Source organism: Danio aesculapii, chromosome 7 (assembly GCF_903798145.1).
Source record: "Danio aesculapii chromosome 7, fDanAes4.1, whole genome shotgun sequence".
NCBI lineage: Eukaryota > Metazoa > Chordata > Actinopteri > Cypriniformes > Danionidae > Danio > Danio aesculapii.
In genome coordinates this window covers 23,373,144-23,392,409 of record NC_079441.1, presented here as the reverse complement: position 1 = coordinate 23,392,409, position 19,266 = coordinate 23,373,144, and the positions used below count along the sequence as shown (strand labels likewise).

Genomic DNA, 19,266 nt, shown 5'->3' with positions numbered 1-19,266 from the left:
TTTATGCCATCATGTATAGCAGTTCTGAAGGCAAATGGAGTCCAAACTAGTACTAGCAAGATGGATTTATTAAAGTGGCCATATATAAACTACGTAAACTATGTGGCTAAAAACTGCTCAAACTAAAGTATTTTCATCAATCAGTATCATCAATTGAAAACTTGTTAGCCTACAATAGGCCACTGCAAAGAATTTAATTAAATACATAAAATGGAAAATATACTTCTGTCAGGACATAATCCATTTATTTTACAGACATTTATAATAACTCTAAAACCTGCAAAAGGGAATGCATACCATCTCTTCATCTTAATGCAGTACATTTCCTTTATCTTTTACATACATTCAATATGAAACAGTTTCTAAAGAAAAAAATGCAGAGGATTTAACGTCCTGTAAAGAGGTGACCAACTCATAAACAGAAGTGACGCACTTTCACTTTTTCTTGGCATAGAATGATAATCTGGATATACCTGGGCATAGCTGAATGATGAGAGTTCAGTACGCTGTAAAGACATACCAAACACCATTGTTTGAGGAACAAAGGAACAAAACACAAGACTGTGCAAATTGCACATGTTATCATTAATATGCCCACCCCAGGCAGCATCTAACTGGCCACAACATTTGCTAGTGAGATTACAATGCATGTATACTATGCTGGACTTAGCAGGAAGAGTAAATGAGCTTTCTGTGAAACAGGCAGCCATACATACTATCAGTTTACAGCTCATCAAAATGCAAAATGCAACATATAGAGAATATACATGTATTCAGCACCACCCCGAAGGTTTGTTTAAATCGACCTTTTGTTATTTTAATGTGCATATTGTGAAATTTGCTGAGTATGTTTGAAATGAGGCAACAAACAAGTATAATTAAGACTATATTTTATTCACAATCCATAACTCAGGAGCAGTAATGGAGGAGCAGACTTGGCTGGTTACAGATAGCGGTCTCCTAATGTGACCTTTCTTCAATTCAGCTGACAAGATTGTCATTTGGCAAGGCATCTACTCCAGATAGGCATCTAATATATTTTTGATAAGTTTGAAGTATCATTTTTTGCACGTGTTTATTTCAGAGTACATCATGCTCTGTTTGTGCGAGGGCAGGCACGGACACAGGCTAGGGGGCATCAGAGCAGGGGTCCGTTCTTCGTACCTCGCTTAAATGATCTAAGATGATTTGACAGATCCTGGATCTTTCAATCTTGATAACTGATCTCTGGCTAATTTGGTTCTTCAAACAAGTTTGTGAATCAGATTTAAATGTCTGGATGAACTGATCTGAGATCACTGTGTGTGTTGTGACGGACATATCTATCGATCCTCAAAATCATGATCAGCAATGCAACGATTGGCTGATAGCACAGCAGCGTAATGACATCATCTGATTAATATTCAATTCTGCATGTGAGCTAAATTACATCAAATTCATAGCAAACGGTTTGTTAAATATGATACGCAATAACTTTCCAACTTTGCTTTGGGCTGCAGGCTTTACACTTTCATGTGTCAAGAGTATTTAGCAATTTATTTAGTTTAACAGTTAGAGCGGATTTTCTTTATTATAGTAGCCATAGTGCTATAGTAGCTGGTTTCTTAATCGGTGTAAAGAATAACTGGATGTTTACAAAAGCATTTTGATGTTGGTAAAGTCGTCTGCAACTTTTGTGAAGTATCAAATCACCGTCATATTAGCTGTCGACACGTTCATGACTGCATAAATGTATTATTCCTTTTAAAAAGTCACATATTGTGCATGTCTATTATCATACACAAATTGTACTAAAGCGATCTAAATTGTTCATATCAATAAATTCTCTCTTTGAACCATCAGGTGGCAGTCTTTGTACTTTTATTTCGTAGAGAAAAATTGCAAAGTTTTATTAATATATTTTTTTTACTTAAAATATATATATTATAGATAAACTTAAATATATATATTTACTATTTTCCCAAGTGTATACAACTATATCAAGTGTATAACCAAGTGTATATAACTACTGTAAGAACATATCAGAATTCGGTACATTCTTTCAGTATTACATTTGCTTGAAATGACCCAATCTAATCCTGTTTATATGAAATGATCCTGCTCCCTAGCAGGTTTGAGCTACCAGTTGCTATGACAACGACTCTCGGATCAGTTTTGAAAAACGAAACAATCCTGGATCATGTCAAATCATCAATAACCAAGTGCAGCTAATTGAGTAATCCACATACAAACAACAGACCCCAGAGCTCATTAATATTTACAACCATTCCAAATATGGTCAAAAACAAGGTTTTCATTCTAGGGGTAACTCCTCTGATCATAAATAAGCATATAGAATTATTTTATAGTTTATTTAGAATTTTTGAACTTACCTAAGCCACAAACATACTATGTATACATATCTGAGAACAATTTTACATATTGAATCAATGCACTATGGCACCTTTAAAGATTCTGCACAATCATGACATCTATACATACATTGCAATTCTGTACATTTTTAAATCAATAAAAGAGCACATTTTCAACACAAGGAATCCGATGACCTCTGCTGAAAACTCTTATCTGCTACATTTTTCTGCTATCTACATTTTTACATCTCCACCAGTATCATGATGTGCAAAAAAAAAGGCTCAATGTTCTCACATTCTGTAAATGTTTTCATGCTCTGTCTTTTCCAGGGTTAAGTGACAACATACGTACTTTACACTCTTTACCAGTGCCACGCAACACACACGGCACCGCACTAAAGATAAAACACACGGGCGTGATTCATAGATTAATGGCATAAATAGGAACAATTCCTGATCTATTTATATCCTCCACGTATCAGTGAAGCATTATCTTAAAGAGACAGTTCACTCAAAAATGAGAATTCTGTCATCATTTTACTCTATTGTTAAAGGAAGATATACTGAAGAATGTGGGTAAGCAGCAGTCATTGACTTCCATAGTACTTTTATTTCCTACTATGGACATTCCTGGGAATATCTTGTTTTGTGTTCAACAGAAGAAAGATCAGAATCGCTTGTAAATGGTCAGGAAATTGGTCTTTTTGGGTGAACTATCCCTTTAAGAATTAATACTTAAGACAAGAACACCTAATGTAATAGAGACATGGAGAGCATAGACATAATAATGACTAATAAATATATTCCAGGCAAACTTTTAAATGTTTCTAAAACATTGACACAAGCTCATCTTACAGCTTCTGCCTGTAAAATTCTTTAAATACTATTCGGATGATAGGCATGGTGTCTGAAATGTGAAATGATTACTAGCAACCCATTTCCATTTAATTCACAGGTTGTTCTGTGTGCATCTTCTGCTTTTCTTATCCATGCATTCATCATTTTCTTTCCTCATTCCTCATGTCTTTGGTTTGTAGGCCAGAGTTCACATTTATAGAGTGTCTTCAGTACATTACAAGCTTCAGCTCTTGCCAGTTAAATAAGAGAATGTGTTTGGCACAATGAAAGTGTGGATGTTTGGTGAAGTTCGGGCATGTTCTGCTCACACCTCCACATCCGGATCAGAGCCCATCCCCTGCTTCAGCAAAGCTTCTTCTCTCTTCATCTTTGGCTTTTCAGTCCGGGTGTGCCAAACCAGCACCTAAGAAGAGCATTAAAACACAAAAAAAAGCATTATTTCAGCAAAAAAAGTCATTGTTTACTCACCCTCGTTGTGAAAAGGGTTGGGCAAGATTCTGAGTTTAACAACTGGCTCACTTTAAGTTCATGAGTAATTTCAAATTTATTGTCCACACAGGAATTTCAAGTTGAAATTGCTGAATAACTATTCGGAGAAGTAGGTCATGGCAATCAGACACTTAAGTAGACTTTATAAAGCATTCTTTAAGGGACAGTTCACCCTGAAACATAATTCTGCTGATAATTTATTCACCTTCAAAACTCATTCAAGATGGTGACTTTGTTTCTTCTTTAGTACTTCAGCATTAAGGAAGAATTTTAGGTAAAGCCGTGGTCCTTGGTGATCCAAAAAACAAAGTTAATGGTAGGCATGGGATGATAGCCAGTTTCAAAGTTTTCTGTGATTTGGGAAAGTCAAGGTATAGTTGCGGGGTTTTTTTTCAATGTGTTTTTTGTGTGTTGTAAAGAAATCTGTGCTTTGAAATCAATGAGGGCAGCAGACGTCAATGTTTTATTTGAATTATTTAGTCTGACATGTTTACTGTTCCAAAATATTATGAATGTTTCCTAAAATAAAGTGTATTCAATGGGGTAAAAAAGTTTATGTTTTACTCAGACATTTAAAAAGAACTTATTTTAGAGCAATAATCACAATACCGTTAACCATCATATTTTTATCCAAGGTTATCGTACCATCTGAAACTTAGACCGGTCTATGCCTATTCAATGGCTGCTGGTATTATGATGCATATAGGCAAAACAAAATTAATAATCACTACTTTTGATGGGACTGTAAAAAATGCTGGGTTCCACACAATCTCATGTCATCTCAACGCAAATTAAGATAACTTAAGGGTTTTTACAATTTTAAGTTGATTGAACATGATGGGGAATTCATTGTGTGAATTCCTGATGAATTTATTTCTCTCATTTATATGCTTATTTAAGCGATTTCAGTATTGTTATTATTATTATTATTATTATTATTATTATTATCTATTGTATTATTAACCATACCGGTGGCATAGTTATCATGTATGTGTGCTTTGATAAATAAAAAAGTCACCCTGTGCAAATGCAGTCAGAGATGAGAAGAGAAATTAGAAGAGCAGCATTAATGTAACAATGAGGGTAGATTTATGGAAGCAAGGCCATCAGGACACCTGCGTTCTGTTCTGTGACTCATGATAAGGCACACCTGCACGTGCGCCCACACTCATTTGTAATGACTTCCAAAAAATATGAGTACCCGTGAACTTCAGCTGAACTTACAGTTGACAGCTCAGTGGACAGTGAACAAGATATATTGTTGAGCATTGTTTTTTGGCTGAGTCATCGCATTTAAAACGGGAAGGAAAGACCTTAGCTGGACATGGGTAAGACCCCTGAAAGACCCTGAGATTCTGTCCCAATTCTCTTTAGCTTGAAGGTGAGGGCTAGATACCCCATTGAACAGAGATTCTTCAGGACCACACTAGAAACCAAGGAGTAAGAAAATTTCCCCAAATACACCATCTACAACGATATCATAGCTTCACACAGAAGTAAGGAGATCCACAAATTAGTTTTTTTTTTATTAATACGTATTTTTACAACAAACGAGCATACGTTTTAATACATTCATTGTTTTACCGTCATGTTTCAAATTTTGCTATCTATAATCCCAAATAATAACTTCTGTATAGTAGTCCTACAACATTCTAACATTCGATGATACTCGAATACCCTGTCAGAAAAGTCTAGTGGCTGGGAATGGGCTTTTTACAGTGTCTGCTATAATGTTAATGTTATTTTGTGTGTGTTTATATAGATGAATATGGCCACGGTGTAAATGCACAGCAGTTACGATCTTATTGCCACATTATATCATGTGATATATTATATCAGTGATTTTCTGAAGATAAAAACCAAAAAATAACTGGAATAACTACAGCAGTCGCCATCGTCTGATCTCATATATGAAACAAGAGATCGCAATGACATATGATGACGTGTGCAGGTGCTGTAGTGGTGTGCCATTTCTTAGGGGTAAATTAAGCCATTTCCCTTCACACTTTCAAGGGTCAAGAGGAAGGGGTAGGGGTACAAAATAGAATTGGGATTGGGCCTTACCTGTAAATTACAAACAAGCCTGAAGGACTTATTTAGTTTGATCAGGTGTGTTTAATTGGGTTTGAAACTAAACTGAGCAGAGCTGCAGCCCTCCAGGAATTGACTTTGACACTTGTGCTTTAAATCATTTCTACATAGCCCAAATGTAAATAAAAAAAATAACCTGATTCCAATAAAAGAGGATTTTTCCTCTGCCAAAGTTCCCAAATCTCAATTTGTAGCATGTCAAATGACTGAATCGTGATGTGGCAAGAAGCATTAATACACTTTGTCATAACCAGATGCCATGCAATATGTTTCTGGCAGCAACACTTTGTCCACTACAGAAAAGAAATGACTCCAAGACATGAAAAAATTTTAAAAAATCAAATCACAAATCAGAAAATCATGTGGGCAAATAAAATGGAGTGCACAATACAAGTAATAAATACTAAACCATGTTAACAACTAAACAACCTTTTTGAGTGACAATTATCTAATCTTTATAAAATAATATACTTGCCTGTTTACATGGAGTTCATAAATCTGAGTTAAGTTATATCACTTTCAATATAGCAATAAAGGCCATACAAAATGACATCAGACAGTTTTAACATTTAATAAAGCACATAATCAGTACCTGAGATTATAGTCCCAGAAATAAAGTCTATTTTTAATATAGAATTGCTTCTTGACTGTTGTGAATTATTTCTCAATCATATTTCTGAATGTCTTCTCTGTATTCTTACTGTGTCTAAATGTATGTCTGGGCCCAGAACTCTTGAAAATCAAAACAAATAAAATGTAGTCTTAATATTAGAAAATGTAAAAGTAAAGATTTGCCTTATGACTAGGGCCAGACGGAATATGCGCACATTTTTTGCTATTTCTGCGCAGAATTTTGTTAAAAATCGGCGGATTTATGCGGAATGATTTTAGAAGTATCATAACTAAAACCTTAATATATGAAATAAAAAGTAATACCTTTTTAACTTTTATTTAATGTTTACATTGCAAATCCAATTAGATCCACTTTATTTGGTAAAAAAAGCAAGTCTCATATCATATCTCAACTAAAAGACAGAAAATATTACTTTACGAACCGTATTGTGAATAAATCATATGAACATTTTCATATTAGTCAATAAAATTACTGTAATTAATTTAAAAACTAAATAAATATAAATGTACACACACATGTAAATAAACAGAATCAATGATGGGCAAAAACTGTGGAAATCTGCGGAGTTCTGTGCCCGCAGATTCCGTGTGGACCTACTTATGACTTTGTTTTACTTAGGAAAAATAAAAATGGGGTACAAAAATTATAAAGTCATTTAACTGCTTGGGGATCTGTTCTTTTATTGTTTTTCCATCTCTTTTCTGGACAGATTATTTTTTTGTTACAGCTTGTCACACTTGTACATGTATAATGCGTAATAACAAACCCGCGAAAGAATAATAAGATGTGTAACACAATGCTATATTATCTTAGTATGCAGCAGAGTAGAGACCAGAAGCAGAATCAAGGACTCACCTTGGTGCACAGGTCTGCTTTGGGTTCAAGGTCATCCATAGTGACCAGGTGCTGAAGGAAACTGCTTTCCAGGAAGCCCATCTGAGCGTCACCATCAAACCGAGCTTCCTTATTGGTCAATACCAGCCTCAGGGACACTGCAAATCCAGCCATGTCGATGGGGAAGGGCCGATTGGGACGCCAGCCAGTGTGGAAACGCACAACCTTCCCATCCTCCACCACGGGCCGCTCAAACTTCATCCCACCCACCAGACCCACAGGCCACACTGACACACGGTACGTATAGCGCATCTGAGGACAACCGAAGGACAGTGTGAATGGAGAAAAATATGCGCAAGAGAAAGATGAGGAAATCAATCAAGACAGCTTTTGTCCATTGGGAAAGACTAGACAGAATGTGGGTTGGTGCATTTGAGAGCTCAATGATAATATGTATACTGAATTACTATATTATTATATTTCCAAAACTGCACATTTATGATACCTGAAGCTAAGCTCCACCTAAAGGTTCTACTAGTAACCTCCCATGAAATGGTTGTCAGTTTTCAGTAAAATTCCTCAAAACGTGTTCACAAACTTTAATATTTGAACATGTTTTGCATCTACTTGTATTAGTACAACAGATGTCATAAAGAAATTCCAGTTGGTTTTGTAGATTTGAATAATGAAATTAAGTAGAAAAGTGATAATGCAATTTTTTAGTGATACAAAAGTGCAGAAATGAGGTGATGAAACATTCATTCATTCAATTTCTTCGGTTTGGTCCCTTATTTATCAGGGGTCGCCACAATGAAATGAAGCAACAACTATTCCAGCATATGTTTTAGGCAGCGATGCCCTTCCCGCCGCAACCCAGCACTGTGAAACACCCATACACGATCACATTTACACACGCACTCATACACTACAGCCAATTCACTTATAGCGCATGTCTTTGGACTGTGGGGGAAACCGGAGACGTGACTTAACAATTTTAGTGATTAATGTTCATTTATTACGATTATGTTGTAAAGACTCAAATGTAGCAGCTTTTTAGATTTTAAGACAAAACTAATTCCTGATATTTAAGCCTTCAGATCATGGAAAATAGACATTTATTCAGGATTGTCCAAAAACTTTACGGTATACCATATATAGCTGCATACATGTTTTAAATGCTATTTTGTTTATAAAAGATTCTGGAAAATGAAGAGTAGCACAAAAATATTAAGCAGAACAGCTGTTTTTATTGAAAATAGGAAATACTTCTGGAGAACCAAATCAACACTTTAAGGTCATTTCTGATTACAGATTGTGTAAAATTGTAGCATAAATGACTACATTTCCTACTTTCTTTTCTTTCCTTCCTTATTTATTTCCTTTTCTGTCTTTTTCTTTTTCTTTCATTCTTTCCTACCTTCCTTCTTTCATTCTTTCCTTTCTTCCTTCTTACTTTCCTTCCTTCTTTCTTCCTTTCCTTTTCTTAATTTCTTTTTCTTTCTTTCGCTTTCTCATTCATTCTTTCCTTCCTTCGTTCATTCCTTTCCTTCCTTCCTTCCTACTTTCCTTTTTTCTTCCCTCGTTACTACCTTCTGTTTTCCTTCCTTCCTACTTCCCTTCTTTTTCTTTGTTTTGCTTTCTCGTTCAATCTTTCCTTCCTTCGTTCCTTTCCTTCCTTGCTTGCTTCATTCGTTATTTTCTTTCCTACTTTCCTTTTTTTCCTTTCCTTCCTACCTTCTTTCTTTCCTTCCTTCCTTCCTTCCTACTTTCCTTTCTTTCTTATTTTGCTTCTTTCCTTTCCTTCCTTCCTTCGTTCCTTTCTTATTTATTTCCTTTTTCATTCTTTTCTTCTTTCCTACTTTTCTTTTTTCCCTCTTTTCTTACTTTCCTTCCTTTTTTCTCATTCCTTCCTTCTTTCATCCTTTCTTTCCTGCCTTCCATTGTTCGTTCGTTCCTTTCCTTCCTTCTTTCCTTCCTTGCTTGCTTCATTCGTTATTTTCTTTCTTAATTTCCTTCCTTCTTTCCTTTCCTTCCTTCCTTCGTTCGTTCCTTTCTTATTTATTTCCTTCCTTTTTCATTCTTTTCTTCCTTCTTTCCTTCCTACTTTTCTTTTCTCCCTCTTTTCTTACTTTCCTTCCTTTTTTCTCTTTCCTTCCTTTATCCTTTCCTTCCTTCCTTCGTTCATTCGTTTGTTCTTTTCCTTTCTTCCTTCTTTCCTCCCATCTTCTTTCCTTTCTTCCTTCCTCCCCTCTTTACTTGCATGCTATGCTAGCTTCTATGACTATATTTATGCCACAGAGGAATGAACCGACAAAATTGGTTTTAGTTCTTTGCAAAGTTTGCTAAAATCTTTAGCAATAACTTGGATTTAATTAATTAAACACTTTTCCAGGAATACCAATAGAATAAAGCCACATTCCTTACAAGAGTAGAGGTATTACGGTCTAATAAAACATTATTATTATATGCAAGTCTTAAATGTCTTATTCAGCTAATGGCACAGGGTATTATTTAGAAGGCAATAACGAGATTAATTTAGAGTGATTTATTATTTAAACACTGCTCTCATTCTGATGTTATGACTGATAAAATTGTAAGTATAAGAGCATAAAATCTTTCTTTCAAAAACCTTCATTTTTACTATTGTTGTGTTTCATTTTATGTTTATTAAGTATGTAGCACCATGGACTTGCGAGACACATTATTTTGTTCCACTGCATGTCTTCCCATTTGAAGTGTGACTTGACATTTAACTACCAAAAAGTGAACCACTCACCTCTTCAAAAAGCTGTAAGCTATACGTGTTGTCATCATCAGCAAAGTAAACCACGGCCTCCTCGAGGGCGGCTGCTTCTTTCCCGTGAGCCGCAGAACCCATCCATCTGAGCCAGCGCAGACCCTCGTTCCTCTGCTCGGCCCCTCGGGGCTTCAGCCAGTTGGGGTCTCCCTCCTGCAGCTTCCTCTCCTTGGGCGTCAGCTTGTTTAGATGAGTGTAGGTCAAGCCAGAAGCAGACAGGAAGTCAGAGACGAGCTGAGTTTGCTGAGGAGAGTCTTCTACCACGATCCAGTGCAGCTGGGGAACGTGAAGGAATGTGTGAGCTAGACGAGTGAGCTCAGCTTTTTGCACCAGTCTGGAGAGAGGATGAAGAGGGACAAACAGAGGCATTAAGATCTATACAGCGGCAACTATTCTTAGGCTGTAGGGATGCATGATATAGTGGTGGGCATTATTGGTATCAGCTAATAAAGATTGATTTTTAATTAGAGATGCACTGATTGGTCAGCAGGAAAAACATTGGAATGAATTTGTATTTTTACCCAACATGTCTACTGTTTTAGTTTTGTGCCAGTATGTTTTATGTAGTATAACTTTAAAGTCAGATTGTTTTATTACTTTTTAATTCATATTTTGAAATTACACCTCAAAAATGTATTTCTGCCAACTGAACTACATTAGATGTGGATGTGCAAATATGTGCTGTTTCAAAGATCAAACCAATGATTAAGTTACATATTTAGGTGCGGTTGTGAGTAAACAAAAATGTAACTGGTTGTATAGAATGGGCCCTTAAAATCTTTATATCAATAAATTAATCATAATTGTACTGCAGAATTTATAATATTGTATTGCTACAACATATAGCTAAGAGAATCACTACCAGATCGTATTGTAAGAGTATATTCGGATATACCGTTACTGTAAAATGTATAAAGGAGCCAAATCAACACCAAAGTATATATTTTTTAATTTGTTATAGTTGATAAGAGAAAGATTTACATTGGACAATCTTCTTTTAATCTAGGCTTTTTGACCATTAAGCATTTTAATTTATGTCCAGGGGGTGTGATTTAGGACAATTTGACCAAAATAGCTGGTTCACATGATGTATGTAATGATTTTCTATTGTTTACATGGCTGATCTTGCTCTCTCTCTCTGACTTGACCAATTGTTCTTGCATAAGAGATTTAAGCTTTTGGACTCATGCAAGACTCTAAGAGCAGCATCAAAGTTGACCTTAATTGTTACCGTCATTCTTTACCATACGACTTGCATTGACAGACAAAAATTCTGCCCGTTTACACTGCATGTCCAAATGCACACATATCTGATTAATATTGTTATGTTACCTCCACATATAAATAGGGTCTGACTCTGATCTGAGTATATTGGAAGTCATGTGATTTTATCCTTACACATATGTGAACCATATCCGATGTGCGCCACATCAGAAGAAAAATCAGAGTTGGATCACTTGCAGTGTAGATGTGCCCTACAATCACCGACCTTTAGATGATATGTTAAATGTAGGCCTTGACTCTCTGTGGTCATTCAAATTTCCATGGCACTTCGCATAAAGAGTAGGGGTGTAACCCCAAAAAACCCTTCATCGACCCTTACCTATCAGGGCCTCTTAATCATCCCATCCACGTACTTGGCTCTACCACTGTCTCTCATCACCTACAGCAGGTGTGTGGTGAGCACACTAGTGTCATTGTACTCTAGCAGCTCTGGCATCACCCAGGTGGATCTGCGCACTAGTGATGGTGAAGACAGACCCACTCGTGGGCTTCCAAAGCACTTTGGGTGTATAGAAATACACTTTAAAGCGCTATACGAAAATACACTCATTCATTCATTCCCTTGGTCAAACATAGAAATAAAGATCAAACTAACAAGCATTTTCAACTCGTAATAAAATGAGGAAAAACTTGTATGCATCACCCATTCATATGAACAACATCAACATCATTTCATATCCTGATAGACATATATCTTGATATATGTCCATTTTATAAATTCGATCGATAAATGGTTTATATTTTGACAACATATAAAGTACTATTATTTTTACATTTTAAAGTATGTATGCATGTGAAATATTTCAGAAATGTACTGACTCGTATGTGACCATATTTCTCACTTTATTTAGAACTTCAGGGCAAATGTTTGATTCTAAATGTAGAAATAAAAAAAAATAATAATAATAAAATATAAAACCCTTTTAAAAAATGAATGATAACTGGTCTGACATAAAAATACAAATATTGATAAATAAAATGCAAAATTGCAAGTTTCTCACAATGCTGGTATTCCTTTTTCTGTCTGCATCCCCATAATAGCATGAAATAATGCACTCATCTAAATTATGAATAAGTATTACAATAAACAATGGATTTTGTGACACCACAATATAAACGATAAAGCCTAATATGAAACAATAATTTTTTTTATTTTGTCCATACCATACATAGTCATATTGCACAGGCCTAATCGCACTCTAATAGCCCTCTCATGGTCACAAACTGAAGCTAAGCAGGGCTGTGACTGGTTACTGCTTTTATAGGAGACATGGTAAATCTTAAAAGGCCAGCAGGGGGGGCTCATCCTGTGGTCATTGTGGATCCTCATATCCCAGTGTATGGCCATTATGCTGTCAGCGAAGATCGTCTTTCGGATGAGACATTAAATTAAAAGGTCCTGACTCTTTGTGTGGTCATTAAATATTCCAGGATGTCCTTCAAAAAATTAGTGGTGTGTACCTGGCATCCTGGCCAAATTTGTCTGCTGGCCTCCTAATCATCCCCATATCATAATTGGCTTTATCGCTCTGTCTCCACTCCAACATTAATCAGGCGTGTGTTCTGGCACAGAATGTCCAAATGTTGCGTCGTCCAGGTGCATGCTGCACACTAGTGGTGATTGAGGAGCCCCCAACCCCCCCAAACTGTAAAGCTCTTTGAGTGTCCAGAAAAGTGGTATATCAATGTCATGAATTGTTATTTTGATTATTATAATTATAACTAAATATTATTTAGAATTGCCAAATGTGCACAAACCTTTAGTGTCGCCCACTTGATTGATAAAAATGGATTTTAATACAAAGTGTTACCAACAGGCCCGTAGTCCTGATATTATGCACCACTGCATCTTTACACAGAATGTGACGCAGGCACAAAACAGACTTAAAGGGACAGTTCACTCAAAAATTTATATTTATTCACCATTTACTCACCCCCAAGTGGTTTCAAACCTTTATGAGTTTCTTTTTTTCTGTTATCCTTCTGTATCTTGATAAATGAGGGAAAATGATTATCACTGACTTCCATAGTTAACAAAACAAATACTACAGAAATCAGTGATTTCCAACATTTGTCAAAATGACATTACAAAGACAGAAACTGTTTGTGACAAGTGAAGGGTTAATAGCTTAATTATTTTGGGGTGAACTATGCCTTAAAACTGGCTGTGCAAAGACATTTTACAAAACACCTCACACAAGCGCTGCTAGTTCCTTCAACAAATTGAACTGACGCCATGACTGACATTTCTATATTATTATTATTTGGCCTACCTAGCATATGTGGGCGTTATGATGTATATTCTGGGCACATCCGTCTTCTTGGACAGCTCTGATGTTTTGATGTGCTCCTGCAGCTTCTGCAGCTCCCCTTTCAGCTGAGAGATCTGCTGATCTTTAGACTGCTCATGATCTCGACAGTCACAGCGCTGACCTGCAGACGAAAAACAACCATCAACAACACTGAATAAAGCCATGTCAAGGATTAACAACGCTGGTTATTAGTATTATAGAAGAAATTTACAAATGCAAACTGATGAAAATCAAATCTCTCTTCATGGTACTAAAACAGAGCTTATAATGTATTAGAGAGGAAGAGAAGCAATAGAAACGCAATTAATACTACAAAAAGAATGTAAAATGTTTTTTATTTATGTATACATCATCTGTATTAAAGGGATAGTTCACCTAAAAATGAAAATTCAGCCATTATTTACTCCCCCTTCACTTGTTTCAGACCTGTTTGACTTTCTTTCTTGTGAAGACAACTAAAGAGGACAATTAGAAGAAAGCTGCAAACCAGAAGCCATTGACTTCCACAGTATTTGTTTTCCCTACTATGGAAGTCAATGGTTTTCAGCTTTGAACAGAAGAACGAAACTCATAGGTTTGGATCCACTTGAGGGTGAGAAAATCATGAGTAAATGTTCATTTTTGGGGTGAACCATCCCTTTAACACTGCATCTTAATATCTTACAAACTTGAAAAGTGTATTTGTTTGTAAATTGATGATTATATGCCCTCTTGTTTTTTCTCTCTTGCTAATCTCAAAAATGATTGTCTTTTTTTACTCAACCTTTACATGTTTCAAAACTTTACGGGTTCTTACCTCTGTTTAACACAATGAAGATACTTTGAAGAAAGCTGAAGACCACTGACCTCCATAGTATGAAAACAAACACTATGTATGTCAATGATTACAGACTTCCAGCTTTCTTCTAAATATCTTCTTTTGTGTTCAACAGAAAAATTAACTCATAGTTTGGAACTACTTGAAGGTAAGTAAATAGTGAGTAAATGTTCATTTTGAGGTGAACTATCACTTTAACTGTCATTTTAATATCTTACAAATATGGACAACTTGAAGAGTATGTATATTTGTTTGTATGTAGATAATTATATGACCTTTGTTCTTTTTCTCGCTCTTGTTAATCTCAAAAATTTAATTTACTCTCTATTTACTCAATCTTTACAGGGTTTTCTTCTGCTTAACACAAAGATACTTTGAGGAAAGCTGAAGACCACTGACCTCCACAGTATAAAAACAAACACTATGCACGTCAATGATTACAGACTTCCAGCTTTCTTCTAAATATCCTGTTGTGTTCAACAGAAGTGAAACTCAAGGTTTGATACGATTAAATAAAAAGTAAATGATGACAGAATTTCAATTTCTGGGTGAACCATCACTTTAAGGCATGTGAAATAGTTTAGTTGTATTATGAAGTACATGACTGCACATATAAAAAAAACACAGTATGAAGCAGGTCAACGCTGACAGTCAGTGCAGTCTTACCGAGCTGCATCAGCGCGTACAGGAGCCCAAACAGAGACACCATGAAGTACAGGACAAACACTGTCTTCAGCTTCAGTCTCATCCTCATGATGACCTGCTGCTGATGCTGGAGCCAAGACTGATGGAGACCGCCAGTTTTTACACACCCCGCCCATGGAAACACATTACGACGAGCACGACTGCAGCTTGGGGAGAATGATAATAGACACCGCTACCTCAAGTAAGGTACATCCTGTGGCACAATCTTGATTTTTAGTTCGCTCTGTTGCCGTTTGTATTTATTTACGGTTACAACGACAGCATGTCACTCTCGATGGTGTACATTACTTTAAAGCCGAGATGAACAACATCCTCTTCGGTCGCTTCATTGTGTTTTACAGACGCGTCTCTGCGCAAACACTAATGAAGTGCAGTGTGGACAGCGAATCCATTCATCCGCTGCGGACTACCAGCAACTTCCGCTCTCAATGTGCAACGCGGTCAATGGTCTCCGGAGGCGTGGAAGCACGCGATAGTTCCGTTGGACGACTTTTGTGTTTACTGGCACTACGAGAGATGCGTAAAAACAGAGAAATAGCAAGTTCTTTTACTTTTTGAATTCTGTTCCGTTATGAACAACAACTATTTTAGAATATTCAATATCAAGTGATCATATTAAGTCATATGACTTGCATTTATATTGAAATTTGCAGAGTGCATTGATTATAATGTACTGGGGATTAAATACATGTAGTCATTTATTAAAAACAAGACTGAATACGTTAAAAGAAAGACATTGGTAAGAAATATTTTAGAGGGAAGGCTAAATGCTTTGGACTTTACTACTCTTAATGAGGTTTTCAAAATTGGGTGGATTAAACGCTGCCTGAATGCTGACCCTAATTTATTACGTTTTTATATTTCTACATTTATATTTGATAAATGTGGAGGTCTAAATTTCTTAATATTCTGGGATTTTAGCTGTAATAAACTCCCTATCATGCCTGCCGATTTTCACAAACAAGATTTGAAAGCAAGTAGCCACAATTATTCCCCTCACAAATCTATAATATGATTAATCGGAAAGTGCAGCGGAGTAAAAAAAAGTATTTTTATCAAGTTAAGGGTGGACAGAGGAATAGTTTTATTTTAGATTTATATTTTAAAAAAGGACGGTAACATTTTCTCTTACTTTGAGTTTTCTGCAATTTACGGAAGGGATATTTCGCCGAGTAAATGATTGGGTCATAAAATCTATTTCTATAAAAACTACTACATCTGACTAGAACCTGTGCTTATACAAACTGAATTGCCTAAATTAGCTATTGGAGATGTGGAAATTACTGATATTAAATGGAATAATTGGTACATTAGAATAAATTTTGTTAATTAGTCTAGCTTACCCGAAAGCATTTTATAAGTGGAAATTAAATTACCCGGTTCTGTCCACCATTAAAATTTGGCCTGATATCAATAAGTTTTAGTGCCTAATAAGATATTTTTAAATCCTTCATAAATACTATCCCTGTAATTCTTACCATCTAAATTTAATATAAACAATTCTTTGCAATGTACATTCGCGCATCTATTTTTAGAATGCAATTTTGTAGAAAAGGTCTGGACAGAAATATCTTGGCTTGTCTTCTCAGCTTACTTTTAGATTTTAAGACAATTAATTTATTGTTTTTGATTTGGGAGTCAGATTGTAAGGTAATGGACAATGTGTTAAATTTTAACTCTTTGTGGCCTTTTCCATCTTCAGTTGAGTGTTTGCCTAATCTTAGAACATTTTGTATTGACTTGAAACTTTATTATGAATATGTCTGCCTGTTGATAAATAAGAAAGCTGCCAAAACAACTCAACTGCTGAAAAAAATAACATTATCATTCTAATCATTAGTTTTAAATGATCAGATCAGATGTAACACTCTTAATCATTTAATTATGGTTTGTGATATTTATTGTTTTATTTCTTTTGATATATATTTATATATTTTTATTTTGTTTTCTTTATTTGTTTTTCTTTCATGTATTTTTTTTTCTTATCCTTTGTAACATTTGTGTTACTAGATGTACAACGAATATGTTTCATTTGTATTTAGGTCACACAATATTAGTATAAATGAATGTTTTTTAATATATATATATATATAATTTTTTCGGGGTTTTCACTTGTAATTGAGAGGAAAGTGTGGGGAGCAGAGGGAGGGCAATGATCAGTATAGGACCACGAGGCGGGAATCAAACTCGGGTCACCGTGAGTGCATCTGTCAACACACTAACCACTACACCACTGGCGCCGACCCCTGTTAGTAATGTTAATAAATAAAATAAAAAATAAATAAATAAATAAAAAAAAAAAAAAAAAAAAAATATATATATATATATATATATATATATATATATATATATATATATATATATATATATATTTATTTCTGTAAACTACTGATTTCAATTCCTTACCATTTTAAATTGTAAAAAATTTTGCACCAGAAAATTTTATATTTTTAGACACAATATACAAATGTCTTGACTTCAGAACAGTTAAGAAATCAGTATTTGGTGGTCAAGAATGAAAAAATTAGTTAAGGATATTTAAATATATATAGATATATAGTTTTGCACAAAATAAAAAAAAAAAATCAACCTATGTGCATTCGACAGAGACAATCTGAAATGTTTACTGAACATACAACTAGCACTTTAAAATTCAGCTTCGCCATCCAGAAAAAACTTAAACTTTAAAATCTATCTCTCTCTCTTGTATTTTGTAGTGCTGTATTTATACCACAGCAACTGGTAGTGTTTGCTTTGCACTGACTTTTTCTGAGTTGATTATTGTGAAAACCCGCTTGCAAGAGAGAAATCACCATCAAAATCACCTGTTTTGTCTTCACCTTAGACATTACGCTAGAGAATCATTCAAATACTAGCTCTAAAATGATGTTTGTGAAGCAGCAACGGTTCTGCTGTTCTGACGTCAGCTGCAGATGTGAATGAATGGCGGAAGAAAGTAGTTCCTAATACAAAAGGGGGTTTTTAGACTCGTGTTTCATCATTTTTAAATACAGTATTATGCCATCAAACTGTTGTATAAACGCAATATCACATGCATAGCAGTGCAATATGGCTGCATATCGGCATTGGTGGGGGGCACTAAGGCACTTGGCCTGCAGCCAATGCACGCCTCCCACCAGTGCCAATATACAGCCATATCACACAGCTACTCGTGTGATATTGCTCATATATATGTATACAGAAGATAGCCCCCTGTATATTTTTTCCACAATTTCTGATTAACTGAATATTTTTTCAACACATTTTTAATAACCAATTTCCAATAACTGATTTCTTTTATTTTTGCCAGGAGAGTGCATACTATTTTATTATTCAGTTTAAAGTTAGGGTTATTAGGCTACTCATTGTGTAATAATGGTTTGTTCTGTAGACCAGTGTTTCCCAACCCTGTTCCTGAAGGCACACCAACAGTACGCATTTTCAACCTCTCCCTAATCAAACACACCTGAATCAACTCATCAGAAGATTAGAAGAGACTCCAACACCTGAAGTTAATGGGTCAGATAAGGAAGACATTCAAAATATGTACTGTTGGTGTGCCTTCAGGAACAGGGTTGGGAAACACTGCTGTAGACAATCAAAAAGAATATTGTTTTAGGGCTAAGGCTAATATTGAGCTTAAAATAGTTTTTAAAAATAAAAATGCTCTTTTGAGCATCATTTGGGAAATATTAAAAATAATGAAAATAATAATTAAAAAAAAAAAAAAAAAAAAAAAAAAAAAAAAATCACAGGTGCCCTATTAATTCTGACTTCAACTGTGTGTGTGTGTGTACACACATATAGAGAGAGATGCAGAGATAGATGCCTTTCTTTTATGGTTTGTAAAATAAAATGCATTTGCTAGCCCTTAATTATCCGTTCAACGAAATAAACATCAAAATACTGAGGATTCTTGTCTTTACTTTAATAGGAAGTTCAAAGAACTCAAACAAAGCTGCTATTCTTAATAAAACAGAGTGCGCGGATTTGATTTTCACAGCATGATTCATTGCGGGTTTTTTACTAATAATTTAAACAGCCAAGAACAGCTTATACAAAATCCGTTTGAGGCGCAATGAAACCACTGAACA

The 19,266-nt window shown here is 35.2% G+C and overlaps 1 protein-coding gene across 1 annotated transcript; it reads right to left on the bottom strand.

The window, feature by feature from the left end:
* Positions 1–878: 878 nt before the first annotated feature.
* b3gat3 (beta-1,3-glucuronyltransferase 3 (glucuronosyltransferase I)) lies at positions 879–15,583 on the bottom strand. The gene is made up of 5 exons (XM_056461341.1): positions 15,134–15,583; positions 13,612–13,771; positions 10,034–10,388; positions 7,279–7,569; positions 879–3,612 (listed from the first exon to the last, which is right to left on the bottom strand). The coding sequence occupies exons 1-5, from the start codon at positions 15,219–15,221 to the stop codon at positions 3,514–3,516; spliced, it is 993 nt and encodes a 330-aa protein (XP_056317316.1). The 5' UTR covers positions 15,222–15,583; the 3' UTR covers positions 879–3,513.
* Between the last annotated feature and the right edge of the window lie 3,683 nt (positions 15,584–19,266).